The sequence below is a fragment of the Hypomesus nipponensis genome, chromosome 1 (genome assembly GCF_054491055.1).
Source record: "Hypomesus nipponensis isolate SF chromosome 1, ASM5449105v1, whole genome shotgun sequence".
Classification (NCBI taxonomy): domain Eukaryota; kingdom Metazoa; phylum Chordata; class Actinopteri; order Osmeriformes; family Osmeridae; genus Hypomesus; species Hypomesus nipponensis.
Genome location: NC_140361.1, coordinates 5,288,976 through 5,308,645, shown reverse-complemented (window position 1 = coordinate 5,308,645; position 19,670 = coordinate 5,288,976). Strand labels below are relative to the sequence as shown.

The 19,670-nt window shown below is 44.4% G+C and overlaps 1 protein-coding gene across 1 annotated transcript in view; it reads left to right on the top strand.

Annotated features, from left to right (window-relative positions):
• fat2 (FAT atypical cadherin 2) overlaps window positions 1–19,670 on the top strand; it is a 30,116-nt gene that overhangs the window by 3,398 nt on the left and 7,048 nt on the right. Inside the window, exons 2-15 of the mRNA XM_084708543.1 lie at window positions 21–3,315; window positions 3,647–3,958; window positions 5,484–5,542; window positions 5,862–6,173; window positions 6,603–6,810; window positions 8,660–8,799; window positions 9,040–9,315; window positions 9,470–9,680; window positions 9,823–13,875; window positions 14,077–14,276; window positions 14,734–14,887; window positions 14,991–15,224; window positions 16,760–17,149; window positions 19,407–19,618. Coding sequence (XP_084564669.1) covers window positions 51–3,315; window positions 3,647–3,958; window positions 5,484–5,542; window positions 5,862–6,173; window positions 6,603–6,810; window positions 8,660–8,799; window positions 9,040–9,315; window positions 9,470–9,680; window positions 9,823–13,875; window positions 14,077–14,276; window positions 14,734–14,887; window positions 14,991–15,224; window positions 16,760–17,149; window positions 19,407–19,618 — 10,026 coding nt within the window. The 5' untranslated portion in view covers window positions 21–50. The remainder of the gene's footprint in view (window positions 1–20; window positions 3,316–3,646; window positions 3,959–5,483; window positions 5,543–5,861; window positions 6,174–6,602; window positions 6,811–8,659; window positions 8,800–9,039; window positions 9,316–9,469; window positions 9,681–9,822; window positions 13,876–14,076; window positions 14,277–14,733; window positions 14,888–14,990; window positions 15,225–16,759; window positions 17,150–19,406; window positions 19,619–19,670) is intronic.

Here is a 19,670-nt window from a genome sequence, read left to right as displayed (position 1 = left end):
CTGTCCTTATTTCTCTCTAGGGTCGGAGGATCGTTGCAGAGGCCTTGAAGATGGCTTGGCTAGCTACAAGCCTTGTGCTCACAGTGGCGGCGGTACTGCTGATCCTCACCAGATGTCAGGGGAGCTTGGGAAAGGAGAAGGATAGTTCACGGATGAGATTCACGCATCATCTCTACAACGCCTCCATTTATGAAAATTCAGCCCCGCAGACGTACATCGAGAGTCACGTGAAGATGGGGATCGTCCTGACAGATCCCTTTTGGGACATCAAGTTCAGCCTCGTCGCCGGTGACGACGATGATCTTTTCAAAACCGAAGAGGTCAGGGTCGGTGATTTCTGCTTCTTGAGAATAAAAACACGGAGAAGCAACTCTGCGTCGCTGAACAGGGAGGTGAAAGACAGCTACACACTCACTATTGAGGCCACGGAGAGCGTGTATGATTTCCAGTCCAGAACAAAGGTATCCATTCAAGTGCTGGATACCAATGATTTGAAGCCACTCTTTTATCCAGCCTCTTACAATGTGACCATTAGGGAGGACACTCAGCTCAAGTCAGTTGTGGTCAGGGTCAGTGCAACAGACGCTGATGTTGGCAGCAACGCTGAGTTCTACTACTCCTTCACCAGTAGAGCACATCCATATGCCATAGATCCGTTCACTGGCACCGTCAGCCTCATCAAGAGATTAAACCACAGCAGAGCTGATAGATATGATCTCACAGTTCTGGCTGAAAACCGGATCAAGAAAATCTCTGGTTTTCCCAAATTTGGGAATATTGCTAGGGTGATAGTAAATGTGCAAAAGGTATCATCAACCACCCCTGTTGTAAAATTACTTAGCTTTCCCAACCCTTCAAAGGAGAGTGACAAATTAACCATTGATGTGTGTGTAGAGCCAGTTGGGAAGCCAGTGAATTCCTTAAGCATTGTTGGTGGAGATCCACAGAAATGGTTTGACATTGTTCCGTCGAATCTGCAAGGCAATGCCTTCCAACTGCTCTCAACCAAGAGAATTAACTGGTTTCAGTTTCCCTATGGATTAAATATTTCCCTTCAGGCTAAAGACAGGACTAACCCCTCGTATGTTGCTCCTGTTACAGATATCCATATCCCTTTAACACAACATCTCTCTTCACTAACATTTCTGGAAGATAGTTATCATGTATTTCTGAGTGAGTTCTCCCCACCCAAAAGCCATGTGATTAGAGTTGCAGTCCAATCAGACACCATAAATAATGTAACATTTCAAATTAGAAATGGGCCTGATAGTTCACACTTTAAGATAAACCCCAAAACAGGAATAATCATTACAACAGAGAAGTTTGACTATGAGAAAAAGGCCCGGTATGAAATTGAAGTGAAGGCCAATAACAATGAGGCTGAGACACATGTACTTGTTGATATAATTGATGAAAACGACAACAGTCCCAAGTTTACCCAACCTTCATATCAAGCTTCACTACCAGAACATGCGCCTATTGGTAGCAGTGTCCTAACAGTCTCAGCTATGGATGACGATAGAGACAAGAATGGTTTTGTGACATATGCCATCGTTAAGACTGGCCCCCTTCCTTTCACAATAGATCCTTTCACCGGGGTGATATCTACATCTGAGATGTTAGACTATGAGCTGATGAAGAGGTGGTACCACTTAAGAGTATGGGCCTCCGACAGTGGCATTCCTTTCTGCCATGTTAGTGAGTGTGCTGTCACCATCACCTTGAGGAACGTGAATGATAACACACCTCTGTTTGAGCGGGTGGGATGCAATGCCTCAATACCTGTGGACACGCCTGTTGGCAGCACCATCGCAGAGTTATCTGCTGTTGACTTAGATGAACTTCAACAGCTTCATTTTGTTATCGAGTCTGGCAATGAACTCCAACTCTTTGATATCAACTCTGTGTCTGGAGCCGTCACACTAGCCAAAGAGATTCCCCTGGACTTACTGAAAACAGAGAGGCCCTCATTCACACTAAAGGTCACTGCAACAGATGGCAAACATGAGTCTGACCCTTCTATTGTAACCGTCACTGTCACCAAAAAGGGGACAGAGGCCACCATAAACTGCCAGGAAACTGGGATTTTCAAACAGTTGACAGATAAACTCATTGAATCCCTCAAGCCAGTACTGACTGTTGAAGAAGAGGACTCCTTCTCCGATGTTCACATAATAAACCGTCACTCTCCAAAATTTGATGCAGCTATCCCAGGGTCTATTGACATCAGAGAAGACTTTCCATTGAATTCAACCATCCTTCACTTCAACGCTAGCGACAATGACACTGGATTTAACAGTAAGCTTGTCTATGTCATTTCAAGTGGGAACGAAGATGGATGTTTCAGTATTGATACATTCTCTGGAAATCTCCAAGTGGTATGTCCTTTAGACAGAGAAAGCAAAGAATTCTACATTTTGAACATAACGGTCTATGATTTAGGAACACCCCAGACCTCAGCATGGAAATTCATTGCAGTAAATGTATTGGATGTCAATGACAACGTACCCCTGTTTGACCAGCCTAGATATGTCCTACACATATCTGAGAACACTGAAGTGGGTACGCGTATTTTTCAAGCAGTTGCTAAGGATCTGGACGTTGAGGAGAACGGGAACATCATATACTCCCTGCTGACGTCATCGGATTTGTTCAGTATCGATAAACTGACTGGGGATGTAACTGTGAATGGTCATTTAGACAGAGAAGTGTCTCCCAGATACAACATGAAAATCCAAGCCAGAGACCAGTCCAAAGCTGACCCTCAACTTTTTTCGATGACTGAACTGGTGGTGGCATTGGCTGACATCAATGACAACCCGCCCAAGTTTGTGCCTAAGCTCTACAAGATAAAGGTCCCTGAAGATATACCTGTCGGGACAGTGTTGGTGTGGGTGGAAAGTTATGACCTTGACCTGGGTAATGGAAGCCAGATCAGTTACAACTTGAAGGATAGTGAGAATGGAGCTTTCTTCCTAGACGCATCCACTGGATTTCTGACCCTCGAGAAAGAGCTGGACTTTGAAAGAAGACAGTTCTTCAATCTCACGGTCCGGGCCGTTGACTACGGACTCCCTCAGTCCCTGTCCTCCTCCTGCTATGTAGAGATTGAAGTTCTGGATGTGAACGAGAACTTCTACCCGCCATCCTTCTCCATGTTTGTGTACGAGGCCAGTGTGATGGAGGATGCAGAGGTGGGAACGTCTGTGCTGACTCTGACAGCGTCGGATAGAGACCTGGGAAGGGATGGGGTGGTCAGATATCACATTCATGATGGCTCTGGACTTGGGCTCTTTGCCATCGATGAGGAGACAGGTAAATCATTGTCAAAAAATTGAATAATAATTTTAAAGTGCTGATTATCTCTTTTAAAACATGATTTGGAGGCATACATCTAACCATTGACTAACTATTGTATTTTTTTAATAATTGTTTTCAATAACCATCACATTTAAAACAAATTTGTCAGCATGACATCACCCCCAAAGTTGAAATTGATCCTCTACATAGGTGCCTCTCTCCTGTAGAGAGACAGTGGTTGTAATTGTTGTAATCGATAATAATAACCACAGCATAACATTAACAGTGTTAACATGATATATAGAGAATGTTAAACAGTCCTTCACTTCCTCCTGTGTGTCCACAGGGGTGATTCGAACATCTGCGATGCTGGACCGTGAGTCTGTCCCCCATTATTGGCTGTCTGTGTATGCCCGGGACATGGGGACGGAACCGTTGCTGTCGTGGACCCATGTGTTCCTGGAACTCCTTGACTGCAATGACAATGCACCAGAATTTTCCCAGCCCATCTACTTCGCCTCCGTCCTGGAGAATATGTCCAAGGACAAGTCTGTGGTGAAGGTGTCGGCCACAGACATGGATTCCTCTTCAGAAGGGAAACTCACTTTTCAGATGCTCGACCTACAGCGCACGTATTTTAACATTCACCCCAAGTCAGGTAATTTTCTCCGTCAGAGGGACCATAAACAGTTAATAGTATATTACTATCCAGATGGAAAAAATGTTTTTTTTACTTTACTGGCACCATAAATGGTTTTCTTGTCAGATGAACATTTGTCACTTTAAGTATTTAACTCCTTAAACATGTTAGAGCACACAAGAAGCACATGGGTGTGTCACCAGTAGGTCGGGCATGAAGCTAAACTTATTTAACTGAACGTATGTATATGAATATGCAATTACAATCATCATACCGACCAACCATTGCCTTTTTGAGCAGGTGGGCTGTTTGTGAACTGAACTTAATTCTGCCAGAAACTGTAACACCAGAACCAAAAGATATGATCGTTATTACTGTTGCTGCATGGCTGCAGGCTATTACATGCAAATCTCCCTCAAGCCCCTGTATTACTCCAACCCCCACACACGCTGATCCACAAGAAACCTTTTGTGTGGTAGGGATGAAAAAAAGATTCAGCCATGTTAATAGTTGATCTGATAAAGACAAGATTATACAGTTAATCAAAGAGCTATCAAAGCTTTCATTTGATACCTGAATTGGTCTTTGTAAAGCAAATGTCTAAAACAACAACCTGAAATTGTCAGTTGCTGGGGGATCTTGCCTCCCTAAAGCTGTGTTCATCATGTCTGAGCTTGAAGGATGAATCACAGAGGTGTCTGACTAACATCTCACACAAATGAGAACTCACAGTTTTTATTCTAAGGAAAGGAAAGTCAGTCATTCACAGCAGGGTCGAATGTTCAGGGGCAAGGTCGATGTACAAGACGTTCCGAAAAGGTCCACACTGTGCCTGACAACAGAACCCCTTAGATACGATATTCACCAGCTGGGAACACAGACAGAGAAGGACACTGAGGGAATGGGACCACTCTCAATGTTTTCCCGGGCCTCAGCCAGTTTACTAATGACAAAAGCACACTTTCGACTGTGTCCTATCTAAACAACATCTCCAGTAATAGGCCCAGCAGGGTATGTCTAGTGTGTTTTAAGTACTAAATTGCCCCCAGTAAGAACTTCCACTCCCAGCCACCTACCACACCCCACCCCTTGCACACACCCTACCCCCACTATCACCCTCAAGCATCAAAACAAAAGCCTCCCTTATACCCCCACCCCCCAAACACATGCTCTCCCTCTCCTGTCCAGTACTCCTTTACCTCGCTCCTTAGAACCTTGTATCAAACTTTTGAATCCTTGCTTTTCTATTGACTGTGAACCATTCTAAAGACGTGTGAGATTGAACGTTTCAAAATAGCGTCATTTAACTATGATGTTTAAGCTGATATCGACCAAGTTCGATGTCAAAATGTAGTATGTTGTGTGTACAGTGTCGTTTCTCTGTAGGTAGATGATAGGGCTGTTGCTTAATTAGCGCAGTGTGTGCAGAGGCAGTATAAGCAGCAAGCCCAGTTTTGATGCCAAGGAGGAACTGCAGGCTCGGACCTGCAGACGAGCCTGCAGTCACACAGCACCGTAACCAATCATCTCTGTGTTTATTCAGGTGTGATCAGCACTGTAAAAGGATTGGACAGAGAGGACAAATCTGAACACAGTATTGAGGTACGAAGTCTAAAAACTTTACCCACGCTGAGTCTGTCTTCTTTTTTACAGTTGGGTTAGGGTTATTGTATTTACAATTGTATTGTATGTATTGTTTTATTATTGTTTTGATTATTGTTTTACCCAAACATACATTTACTCACAAATTCAACCCTTAATGTTCAATCCCCTAATTTTCTACTTAGTGTTTGAACTTCATAAGCATCTTGAAACAATCACTTGCTTCACAATATTAAAAAAAGAAAAAAAGCACTGATTGTAATCAGTCTCAATCCTACAATCCTGCAAATGAACCCATCACATATCTCCTAATCCTCAGGTTGTAGTGTCAGACAACGGATCTCCAGCCCTGTCCTCCACTGCCACTGTGGTCATCCAGGTGCTGGACGAGAACGACAATCGGCCCAAGTTCACCGACAAACTCTTCCATGTCAAGCACGTTGAGCAGAGGGGCCAGGATCACAAGCAGGAAGTGAGCAGGATGATCGCTCGAGATGATGACGAGGGCGTCAACGCTGAGGTCACATACAGTCTGGAAAACGATCAGGATCAGAGGTTTGAGATCCACCCCAGCACAGGAGTAGTGACATCACAGGGGGACTTCCAGTCAGGCAACTACAGTATCCTCACGGTGAGAAACGAAGGGGCCTGATTCTGTTGCTATATGCTGAATATATAATATATGCTAAATAAGATATGATACTTTTGTCACCCCTAGCATAGACATCTTTTGTATTCTAACAATTGTTTTTTTGTTTTATTGTGCACTGTATGTGGCTTTATGGAACATGGATAGATGATGGGTAGATATACAAATTAATTAAAGGGCAAAGTGACAGTAATGAAACGTTTCCAATCCAAAGCAGCACATAAAATCTTGAAAGACTCTTCCCATACGTTACGTCTCACCCTATCATTGTCATAACAACCTTTCAATCATGTCTAACAGAAGTTCCTTGTGGTATTTTATACAGGTCCAAATGTAAATGGTGTTGGAAAGCAATTTTCTGGTTAAGATCAGTATGGTGTAGTCATCCTTGTCTTCACTCTCCTCTGCCAGATAAAAGCAACAGACCACGGCAGTCCACCACGATCTTCAACAGCACGCCTTGACATTGAATGGGTCACTCGACCGGCACCCAGCTCTGAAATCTTGTCTTTCAGCGAACCACACTTTACCTTTGCTGTCATGGAAACGGACTCTGTCAATCACATGGTGGGGTTCATCACAACAGAGACACAGAGATTGAGGTGGTTCCACATCATAGGTAAGGACCCCCTGTGTCGGGTGTTGAGGACTATTTCAGATGGATTCTAGTAGGGAGGTATGCTTACCTGGCAGGGGGAAACAGAACAGCGACACATTTCTTTTGAAGATGGGCCAGTTCCCAACAGGAAGAGCCCATCGTGTTTCATGGGGAAAATGGCAAGGCTTTCTTTTTCAAATCCCTACCGATCTTGACAAACCATGTGGACCTGCACTGGCCCATTACTATGCCAAAACAAGAAATGCTTTCCCCAAACTGTTGCCCGAAATGTTGATGTACCGAATAGTCTGGAATGTCATTGTTTGCCTTAACATTAAGATCTCCTTCAGCGGAACTAAGGGCCGAAACCTGCACCTTAAAAAACATCACCTTTATGTATTCATACTGTACCTGTGCAGAACAATTCATACAACACATTGCATTTGGGAATGTAAAGTTATTTTCTGCTGTTCGTCAAATCATGATTAGTCTAGTTAGATCTGTAGGCCATGGAAACTCTGACTTTCCTGACAAAAAGTTCTTACTTCCAGGGATACTCAGGAATTGATTGTCTGTAGCGGTTACAATTACAGCCAAGTGTGTGTGTTTATTTATCTTTGGATTTGGGAGGGAATTAATCTGTTACTTTGAAGTAGTAAGTTATAATGTGTATATAATTATTGTTCTGTGGGCTACATTTGTCATAGATATCCACTTGGTGTGAACATATATAAACCCCCAATTAGTCTAATTATCAAGATCATCAACTTGCAATAAATTGTTACAGTACTATAGAATAGGGAATTGTTACTTTAAAATGGAGTCGGTCAGCCTTCTAAAGGTAGATTTCTTAATAAACACCATCTGTGTGAGCAAGCATGGGTCTTCCCCCCCGCTGCTTCAGGCACCTGTTCAGTGTGTTGCTGCCAAATGGTTCTCTTTAAAGTATTGTGTAGTGTTCTGGTACACTCCAGGTGTGTACCAGGGGGTGGGGGTGTACCAAGGGGTGGGGGTGTACCAGGGGGTGGGGGGTGTACCAAGGGGTGGGGGTGTACCAAGGGGTGGGGGTGTACCAGGGGGTGGGGGGTGTACCAAGGGGTGGGGGTGTACCAAGGGGTGGGGGTGTACCAGGGGGTGGGGGGTGTACCAGGGGGGTGTACCAGGGGGTGGGGAGTGTACCAGGGGGTGGGGAGTGCACCAGGGGGCGGGGGTGGGGGGGTGTACCAGGGGGTGGGGAGTGTACCAGGGGATGGGGAGTGCGCCAGGGGGTGGGGGGTGTACCAGGGGGTGGGGGTGTGTACCAGGGGGTGGGGGTGTACCAGGGGATGGGGAGTGCGCCAGGGGGTGGGGGGTGTACCAGGGGATGGGGAGTGCGCCAGGGGGTGGGGGGTGTACCAGGGGGTGGGGGGTGTACCAGGGGGTGGGGGTGTACCAGGGGATGGGGAGTGCGCCAGGGGGTGGGGGGTGTACCAGGGGGTGGGGGTGTGTACCAGGGGGTGGGGATGTACCAGTGGGTGGGGTCTTTAGAATACTGGGTGTAAACTATAATGCCAGAAAATTGTTTAGAAGAACAAGTACAGTGGCTGTGTTGGATAGGATTATAGTTTCGCTTTATGACTGTATCCAACAGATCATCTCAAAGGTCGAAAGTGGCTTATTCTGTTGTGCCTTTGTTTGCCTGTTTGAATTTCTGTCAATACGTCCTTCTACAATATATTTTTAATATTCTGTTTATCGTACTATCTATAAAAAGATATCCTAATAACCATGTGCTTTCACAATTCAATAGATGTGGAAAGTATTAACCAGTTGCTTTGACTGATTCTGACCATTTCCTTTCTCCTGTTATTCCTTCCTATCTCTCTCCCAGGAGGAAATGACAAGCAGGACTTTGACATTCAGGTGAATATGGGGACCATAGTAATTGCCAGGCGTTTGGATGCAGGAAAACTCTCTAACTATAATCTGACGATCAGCGTCACTGACGGCCACCAAACTGTCACCACACAGGTGAGGTGTCATACGTCTCTTATTATACAATCTTTTTTTAATGTTTTGTTTTCTTTCCAATGCCACTTACATGAATAATGTATTTGACCAAATCAACGTTAATATCATTTTTTATTAAAAGTCCTTAATCATTGTTATTACAATTTTCAAATACAAATGTATCAAATAATTGGTCGATTGTTTATTATCTAAAGAAGCTTGATACACATAATTCTGACCCTGTCCACCGTTCTTCACCAGGCTTACATCCGTGTCGTAGACACAAACGAGCACAGGCCCATGTTCTTGAAAAGCCTATACGAGGTGAGAGTCCCAGAAGACACGTCTCCGTGGAAGGACATCCTGCAAATCAGCGCACAGGACAAAGACTCCAACAGCAAGCTGGTCTACTCCATCCATAACAGTCTTCATCCCGACAGCATGAAGACTTTCCACCTGGACCCCAAAAGTGGAGTGCTGGTCATGACTGAGGAGCTAGACTATGAAAAACTGTCTGTGCACACACTCATTGTAATGGTAAGGTAGAAGGCAATCCAATAATCGTTTAATAAGATAACAGATCTGTAAGAGGTCTGAAGTGTGGTCAGAGAAAAGAGAAGACGATAGAATCAAGCTACTGCAACAAAACATATCAAACTGAAGATTTGTGTATTTTCATTATCCTCCTCAGGTTCGAGACCAGGAGCTGCCAATGAAAAGGAGTGTTGTGAAGGCTGTCATTCACGTAGAGGACTGTAATGACCACTCTCCATCCTTCCTAAGCCCACAGTACAAGGGCAGCATTTCAAACTTAGCAACACCTGGGACAGAGGTGCTGCAGGTTAAGGCGTTAGACGAAGACATGGGCAGCAATGCTGACATCAGCTACTCTATTCACTCAGGTAGGATAGCAAGGGTTAAAAACGTTTTCAGTTTGTCTCTGTGTAGTTATAAATGACTTTTGACACGTTTTTATTAATCTGCAGTATACATACAGTATTGCATTTGTTTGTAAGATCTTAATTTGTGTATTTTGAATTTCAGGAAATGTTGACAGCACCTTTGCAATCAATTCTGAACTTGGCATCATCAGCTTGGCCAAACCTTTCCCCATTTTGCACCCAGAACAGTACCACCTGTTAGTGAGTGCCACAGACCAGGGTTTTCCACAACACAGTGACCTTGCCTCTGTCTATGTCACCGTCAAGCTGTCCGCCTACACCCCACCTACCTTCCTCTCCAGCCAGTACTTCACTGAAGTCAGCGAATCCAGCCGCACAGGAACACCGGTGGTTACCGTCTCTGCCTCAAGCCCTGCTGCACTGCATTACGGAATCAAAAATGGAGATCCTAATGGGACATTTCATATTAACGTCTACACCGGACTCATTTCTCTCCAAAAAGAGCTCGATTTTGAGGATGATTTCTTGTACGAGCTCCATGTGCAAGCCGTGACGGCAGTTGGTGCCTCGTCTGAGACAGTTGTTTACATTTATGTGATAGACGAGAATGATAACGCGCCGATTTTCCTTCAGAGAATGTATGTGGGTCAGATTAGCGAGTCAGCCAATATCAACAGTATGGTGATGGGAGAGAACAACACGCCTTTGGTCATGCAGGCGTCTGATGCAGACGCAGATTCCAATGCTCTGCTGGTCTACCAGATCCTTGAACCAGAGGCCTTGAAGGTGTTCAAGATAGATTCCAGCATGGGCACACTCTCTCTGATCGCTCCAGTGGATTTTGAGGCCAAGGCTCAATATAACTTTTCTGTCCAGATACGAGACTCAGGAGAACCTTCACTGTATGCAGCAGAACCGGCCAAAGTCACCGTCCATGTCCTCAATCTCAACGACTGCGCACCCAAATTTACCGTCCCCGTATACGAGTCGTCCATTATGTTTCCTCCTGTCAAAGAGATGGAGGTTGTACAAGTCACAGCCACAGATGCAGACTCTGTAGTCGCTTACAGCATTGCAGATGGGAATATCCAGAATGCATTTTTAATCCATCCTGACACTGGAATCATCTATGTATCTAATGTGTCACAGTTTAAACCATTTTACCAACTATTAGTCAGAGCCTCCGATGGGCTGTACAAAGATACGGCCATCGTTAACATAAATATGACCAATATAACGAGTAGCGATCTCGAATTTGAACAGAAGTTATATACAACCAATGTGACGGAGAACGCAACAACTGTCAAAACCTTAGCAGTTCTGAGAGCCACTGGCAGCCATCTGAATGAGCCTTTAGTGTACTCTCTTCTAAATCCCATGGGTAGATTTACTATAAGCCCAACATCAGGACTGTTTGAAAGCACAGGTGTGCCCTTCGACAGAGAGGAGCAGGATGTGTATGATGTGATGGTGGAGGTCAGAGACATGAGACAGCCCCCTCGGAGGGCATTGACTCAGGTCAAAGTTTACATCGATGACATCAACGACAATGCCCCCCAGTTTTTGAACCTGCCATACTCCATGATGATGTCGGAGGAATCTGACCCGGGGGATGTGTGGTTTCAAGTGACGGCTACCGATAAGGATCTTGGAGAAAACGGATCTATTATTTACCTGCTGGAGGAGGACTTCAATCTGTTCAGGATAGACCCTTATGTTGGCGATGTGTCTCTATCGCGACCTCTTGACTTTGAGGCGTTGAATAAATATGTGCTGACTGTTCTGGCTTCGGACGAGGGCTATCCTAGTTGGACTACAACAGCAGAGCTCAGTATCCAGGTGAGAAATCGCTCCAATCCAGTTTTTCAAACCTCTCTCTACCCTCTCAAAGTCCCTGAAAACATTCCTCCCTTCACAACCATCCTACATGTACAAGCAAGAAACCCTGAGGGATATCGGCTTATCTACAATCTAGAAGACGAGAATGCAACCAAAGACTTCCATATCGATTTTAAAACCGGAGTTTTGACAGTAACAGATCTCTTGGACTACGAGAGCCAGACAATGCACACATTGACTGTCAGGGCCACTGATTCTGTGACAGGAGCTTATACAGAGGCCTCTATTGAAATAGAGGTGGAAGACGTCAATGATAATTCCCCTACTTTCTCTAAGCCGATGTACAAAGTGGATGTACTAGAGGGGCTACCCGTTGGCACAACTGTACTGCAGCTCACTGCCACAGACAGAGATTCTGGAAGAAACAAAGATTTAACCTACCAAATTCTGAAAACTGAGGGGAATGAAACTGACTTTTTTGAGATAAACGCAGTGAGTGGACTCATTGTTACAAAACAAATGTTGGATCATGAAAATACCAAATATTTCCACATCAAAGTTACAGCCACTGACAATGGGACCACCCCTCGGAGCAGTGAAGCCAATGTCATCGTGAATGTAACTGATGTGAATGACAACCCACCTAACTTCAGCAAGGATTATTATCAGACTACTCTAGACGAGCTGGCTAAATGTGGCCAAATAGTCATCAAAATTCAAGCTTCAGATGCTGACAGCAGAGACAGCAACAACCTGCAGTACAAAATCCTCTCAGGGAATGAAGGCCGATACTTCAACATCAATGACACATCCGGGATCATCTCTTTCTCCAATGTCTGCAAGAGGAATCTAGATCCCTTTTATAACCTCACCGTGGCAGTATCTGATGGTGTGTTCCAAAAAATCGCTCCTGTGACCATAGATATGATGAACACAAACAGACACAGCCCCTATTTCAAACAGAACATCTATGAAGCGGAGCTTGCAGAGAACGCGGCATCAGGAACTCGTGTGATTCGATTGGCTGCCATTGACCCTGACGATGGGCCCTACGGCAGCGTGGATTACACCATCATCAACAAACTGGCCGATGAGAAATTCTCTATTGACAGCGATGGACAGATAGTCACATCTCAACCCCTGGATAGAGAGAATCCTTCCCAGAGAGTGATAGCCATTAAAGTCATGGCGAAAGACGGAGGGGGCAAAGTAGCCTTTTGCACCGTGAAGATTATTCTCACAGACGAGAACGACAATGCCCCGCAGTTCAAATCGTCTGAATACCAAGTGTCGATCCAGTCATCAGTTAACAAGGGTACTCCTGTGATTCAGATCATGGCTTACGATGCCGACGACGGCAAAAACGCTGACGTCACCTACACCGTGGATGAGGCTGAAGAGGTGACTGAAGATATCATTGAAATTCATCCTTTCACTGGTGTGATCACTGTAAAAGAAAGTCCGGTGGGATTAGAAAACAAGATCTTCAAATTTAAAGTGAAGGCACGAGATGGAGGATTACCATTTTTAAACTCTACAGTCCCTGTCCAGGTTAAAGTCCTTCCGCCAGAAGTCTCTCTACCCACATTTTCAGAACCTCTCTACACCTTCTCTGCCTACGAGGACGTACCAATGGGCACTGAGATAGGCTCGGTCAAGGCTGACTCTGACATGCCCCTCATATACAGCCTGGTCAATGGCAACACTGTGGAAAGCAACAAAGACAAAGTCTTCACTCTGGACAAAGAGAGCGGCACTTTGCTAGTCCAGAAGAGCATAGACCATGAGAAGACCAAGTGGTACCAGATAGATGTTATCGCTCAGGGAAATCACAACGGAACAGACGTAGCGTCGCTTGTGTCTGTGAGCATCCAGGTGCAGGACGTGAACGACAACCAGCCAGTGTTCGAGGCTGACCCGTATCAAGCCTATCTGTCTGAAAACATGCCACCTGGAACCACCGTCATCCAGATTACCGCCAATGACCCGGACACTGACGACAACGGTCAGGTGACCTACACTCTAGAGGCCCAGCCTGACGACGTCACAGATGTCTTCACCATAGATGACAAGAGCGGCTGGATAGTGACCCTTCAGGAGATGGACTGTGAAGTGGCGAGGCTCTACAGGTTCCATGTGGTTGCTACGGACCACGGCGGAGAGGTCAAGCTTTCGTCCTCGGCTTTAGTGGAGGTGATTGTGACGGATGAAAATGACAACCCTCCACGCTTCCTCGAGGACGTGTATCACACCTCTGTCATGGAGAACATCAGTCCCGGAGAGGTCATCGTGACCATGGCGACCACTGACATGGATGTTTCACCTGAGAACAGGTTGATCCAATGTTATATAACAGGTAAATGTATTAAGAATATAATGTAAGAATATAAGAGTCATGAGGGTGCATGGACACTGTAATTGGCATTATTTCATTTTATTTGGGCATTTAAAAATTATAGCACATTTAATCAAAATCTACATACATACGACATATACAGATAAATGGAACAAAAACTAAACCGTGCTCTTGAGAAATAATATATTTCTTGTTTTTTAGACGGAGACCCGTTGGGCCAGTTTGCCATCGAGGATGTTGGAGAAGAGAAATGGGGGCTGATTCTAAAGGAACCTCTGGACCGTGAAGCCAAAAACAAATACTCCCTAAAGATAACGGCTACAGATGGAAGATTTCAAGGCCAGACCACAGTTGACGTCCATGTTTTAGATATCAATGACAATAGCCCCTTGTGTGAACAGGTAAAGTAAAATAAGTTGTTATAAGAATGTTCAGCTATCTATTGTTTTTTTACTGGACTTCTTTGTGTTGCATTTTTTAAGACTTGAGGAACTTAATTAATATCACAAAGAAGTCCCTTTCTTTGGGCCTTGGAAGACAGTTTGAGGACACAAAAGATTGTATCTACATTTAGTCTTTTTTTGGTTACAGTCCTTGCACAGACTTCCAACACCTTTGGCATTCTTTATGTCACTTCTGAAGGATGCTTTCCCCCCCTCCCGCTGAGCCCATAGGAATGTAATCCTTCACCAGGCTTTCTCTTTGTAGTGACAAAGTTTACAAAACAAGGCTACTGAATGTGTTTATCTTGGTTTGACCGCAGATGGCTACTGAAGTGCTATGAGAATGTCTTTGTCCAAGGAAAAGCTAAGGTAATGTATGTGTTTTTAAATGAACATTTTTGCGTCTTTATTTCAGCTGTTGTATACAGAGGTCGTCATGGAGAATTCTCCATCCAGTATGTTCATACTAAAGATTTCTGCCTCGGATCCAGACATTGGCACCAACGGTCAAGTATCGTACACCCTCCATGGGCCCAATGCCGACAAGTTCCATCTTGATCACAAGACAGGTAACATGCAAAATATAGTCTTAATAACAGGGCTTCCTTGAAGACAGTGTTATTACTCTGCTTTATCTTTTATCCTTGACATGACATCCTCTGTGTGTTCTAGGAGAGCTGTTCACCTTGGCAGTGCTTGACCGGGAGAAGGAGGGGGAGTATGATTTGGTAGCCAAAGCCACAGATGGCGGAGGGCGATCCTGCCAGGCTGACATTCTGTTGATGATCCAGGATATGAACGACAATGCCCCCCTCTTCTCGTCCAGTCACTACCAAGTCACCGTGTTTGACAACACCACAGTCAGGACTCCTGTGGCCGTCATCTTTGCTAATGACCCTGACACTGGTATATCATTTCACATCATTCCACACCGCATCATCCCACGGCTTACCATACTACACCTTAGGGCAGACCAGGGAAACATAAGAATTACTATTCTTTGCCATATACATTTACTGAATTATTACAGAACCATAGCATTGATACATTGTTGTAAATTAGTACTATGTAACAGTGTAATAGTAATTACATAACAATACTCTTCTTACAAGCTCTTTTTGAAGTCTGAACACTGTTGTGCGTCTGTTTGTTTGTCTGTGACATCAGTGAAACCAAACAAAATGAAAGGTTAACTGAGGCTAGTCCAAACAGGATCAGCCTCTATGAAAGCGCTATAGTTTCTAAGACTGACACAGAGCAGCTATGTGGTAATAGTTTGGGTGTGTTGGTCTTTGCTGTCTCCAGGGATTGAGGTTCTTTGGCAGGCAGCGTTAGTCAGAGAACAGGACCGAGCACAACTGAACCCCTCCTGTGGATGTGCAGAAACATGTCTCCCATACACCTTCTATCCATTTTCTTTTGATGTTCTTATTATACTCTTCTTTCTCTGTATTCCGCTCCTCTACTTGCCTTCTGGCAAGTTTCACCACAATTATCTTAATTACAGTTTGTGGAGAACCCAGAAATTTACTTGCACTGTTATCTTGTTTGCTGCAATCAGTAAGGGGCAAATAGTGATTCTAGTATAACGTCTGTATAGATGTCCATGCAGCCAGCTGACTTGAGCGTTTTTGTTCTTCCTTTTTGCAAATATAATGCCATGGAAACGTTAACAAACACTCATATAGAAATACAGTACATTGCTCTTAGAACATTTTGCCGTTTCTAGCATGCATGAATGCAGTGTTTTTAAGGCCCAACATGGGTCGGCACCCTCCTATATTTCAGACCTCCTCAGCCAACACCCTTCCTCAAGTAACCTTAGGTCGTCCAACAAACTGCTTTTGTGTGTTCCAAGGTGACGTTGGAAGTTTAAAGTAGATCATGCCTTTTCTGTTGCTGCTCCAAAGTTGTGGAACAGCCTACTTTTATATTTTAGGTCAGGGCTCTCCAATTGCGGTCCTCGAGGGCCGCTGTCCTGCATGTTTTAGATGTTTCCCTGCTCCAGCACACCTGATTTAAATGAATGGTCATTACCTGGCTTCCACAGAGCTTGATAACAACCCATTCATTTGAAACAAGTGTGCTGGAGCAGGGAAACATCTAAAACATGCAGGACAGCGACCCTCGAGGACCGCAATTGGAGAGCCCTGTTTTAGGTCCTCTAGTCTAGTAGTAGCAACAAAAAAAAATTCTACCTTATGACCTATATTTTTTCTTTAGCATTTGAGTCTGCAGTTTGGTAGGAATTTTTGGTTATGTTTGTCATGTCCTATAAATATGTCTAGTTGGTTATATGTTTTGACTCTACAGCACTTTGGTCGGCATGAGTTTTCTTTTAAATGTGCTTTATAAATCAATTTGACTTGACTAGTAAATTGAAAAGTCATTGCCTGGGCGGCCCAGTTCGAGCTTTAAACTGTTTTCACCCTTGCCTGCAGGTATCAACTCTGAAGTGAAGTACTCACTCATGGATGGTGACAGGGGATACTTTTCCATAGACGAGTTCTCCGGGGTTTTACGACTGGAGAAGCCCTTTACTTCCGATACTCCCCCGACCCTTGAACTCAAAGTCAAAGCAACTGACCGTGGGCTCCCTCGACACTTGTACTCTGTTGCCACCGTGACCGTCTATGTGGTGGACCTGAGTGACTACCAGCCGGTGTTCATCAGCTCTGAATACACCGCCCAGGTCCCAGAGTCCTTTGTGGTGGGAGCAGAGGTGCTGACTGTTTCGGCGCTCACTAGAGATGGGACCGGTCCGGAAGGCATCGTCTACTCCATTGCCGCTGGCAACGAGGACAACAGGTTCACGCTGCATCCAGACACCGGTGAGTAGTTCTGATCTGGACCTATCGCGTGGTGCATCCTATCGATGACGGAGGGTGATCCTGCCAGACCTTCGTTCAGTCGATGATCCAAGATATGAACAACAGTGATCTCCACTTCTCGTCCAGTCACTACCAACTTGTTGTTTTTGACAGCACCTTATTTTAAATTAGTACCAGATTTAAATAGGTGGTCCCTTCACCAGCCAGCTCAGTCTACTATCTCCAGCCAGCTCAGTCTACCATCTCAAGCCAGTTCAGTCTACCATCTCCAGCCAGCTCAGTCTACCATTTCCAGTCAGCTCAGTCTTCCATCTCCAGCCAGCTCAGTCTACCATCTCCAGCCAGCTCAGTCTACCATTTCCAGCCAGCTCAGTTTACCATTTCCAGCCAGCTCAGTCTTCCATCTCCAGCCAGCTCAGTCTACCATTTCAAGCCAGCTCAGTCTACCATTTCCAGTCAGCTCAGTCTTCCATCTCCAGCCAGCTCAGGGTCCCTTCACCAGCCAGCTCAGTCTACAGTACACTCAACAAGAAGTAGACAAAAGACAGATTACACCCTCTACCTGGAATACATTATAGCATCATATGTTTAAAAACAGTCCAACTCGGATGTTGTGTATTACTTTTTACAGGGTTTTTGGGGATCACTTGCAAGGGCTCCCCATTCAAGGTCAGCCAGTGTCGATTTTAAGTCTCCACTAAACACAAGAGGAAGAGCCAAGACTACATTAACACTTTCAATATGCTACATATTATGGTATTCGTTGTATAAAAACGTCTCAATAATCTCATATTTCTTTGTGTTTTTTGGCTATCCTGAGCACAGCCAGCTAGTTAAATCTCCAGGTTAGTGAGTGCCCAACTGATTTAAAAAATGAAGAAAATAAAGTAAATTAAAGACAGACAGACAGTGACACGGAAAGCAAATATTTAATTAAAGCTCACTTAGCTACCATTGTGGTGCCGATACTTGTAGGCTTACGCATGGTCACCTAGGTTGTTCTAACTATCAGCTGATCCTGTTACGAACCATTCGATTAGCTAACAAGATACACGAGTTATGGTTGGTCGGAGAGTTAACCTACGTAGTTGAGACAATTGCTTGATAAAGTTGCTAACTACGAACTAAGCTACAGAATAAAATGGCAAGAATTGGATGTGCGAACAAACGAAAATGTTTTAAGAAAAAAACGACGTTGATAATATCAAAAATCCAGCTCCTCCATCGACGGGGACAGGTCATTTAAAAAACTAAAGCAGATACGCGGGCTCGGCCCAACACGTAAAAGTGCTATTCTAACGTTCAGTCAGTAGCTAATCTTGGTAGCCTACAAATACATATAGCCTACATTTTGTCTGTCTTTGTCAATTCAATCTTCTGGGCGCGGAAACCAAGGATTAGCTATATGCCTGGAAGCAATGGGGTCATCTCAATTGTAAGCACACCACTTTCTCAAAAGTGTAGAAAGATTTACATGACACTTGTGCTTTGTAGATCCCTAAAGTTATTGGGGTCAGAGAAAGTGTGACGCCCCTTTTAAGCAGAGTTCAGACCCCTTTCAATCACAAATTTGGTTTTGATTTGTGAGACGACAAGCTTCCTGACCATGACTGATTGATACCGCAAGCATGTGACTAACCCTATTAGCAGATCAGGAGAACCAATATAACGACCTTAAATATTTATTATACTCGTATAATCTGTTTGTGGTTTAGTGAGGTTAAAGAACAAACACAAGGAATAAACTAGTACTACATTGAAGGGGGGGGGGGGGGGGGGGGGGGGGGAGGAAACAATATATTCCATACCTAAGCAAATTAAATAATGGTTGAATACACGTAATTGTGTATTCAACCAAGTCTTTACATTTAGCTGTATGTTAGCAAGATACTGTATCCGTACATCTCTTACCTTTACCATATCCATAATATTTCTCATTGCCTCATTCTGTATTTGAAATACTAGCCATGTCAACACCTGCCTGAGTCTGGAGGCAGTTTAAATTGTTGTGTGATTACAATGTGCCATCTATTTCAACGGTGTGTGGAGAGCAGACTGGCATGTAGCCTAGAAACTTGTTTCTGGAATTGCATGTCACCACTACACAAATTTCCCATATCTCGGGTAAACAACAGAAACAGGGTCTGTAAGCATGAATTCACAGATAGAAAATTGAATGATTAGTTTCCAGCTTTGTGACATGAAAAGTCTTTCATGTTCAAATGTTTTACACTGCTGTCGGACCCTGTGCTCACAGGCATTCTGACGGTGAGTCAGCCACTTGACTTTGAGCGGTGTCATGAGTACTACCTGTCTGTGGAAGGTACCAGAGCCAAGTCGTCTCTTACTGACATGACTATGGTAGTCATAAACATCACAGACGTTAATGACAACGCACCGGTCTTCGACAAGGGTGACTACAATGTCGAAATTGATGAGGATCTGATTCCTGGGAGCCTGGTCATGAAGGTAGTTACCCACCTCAAACACACTTACCAACCATCACCACTGAGCCAGAGAT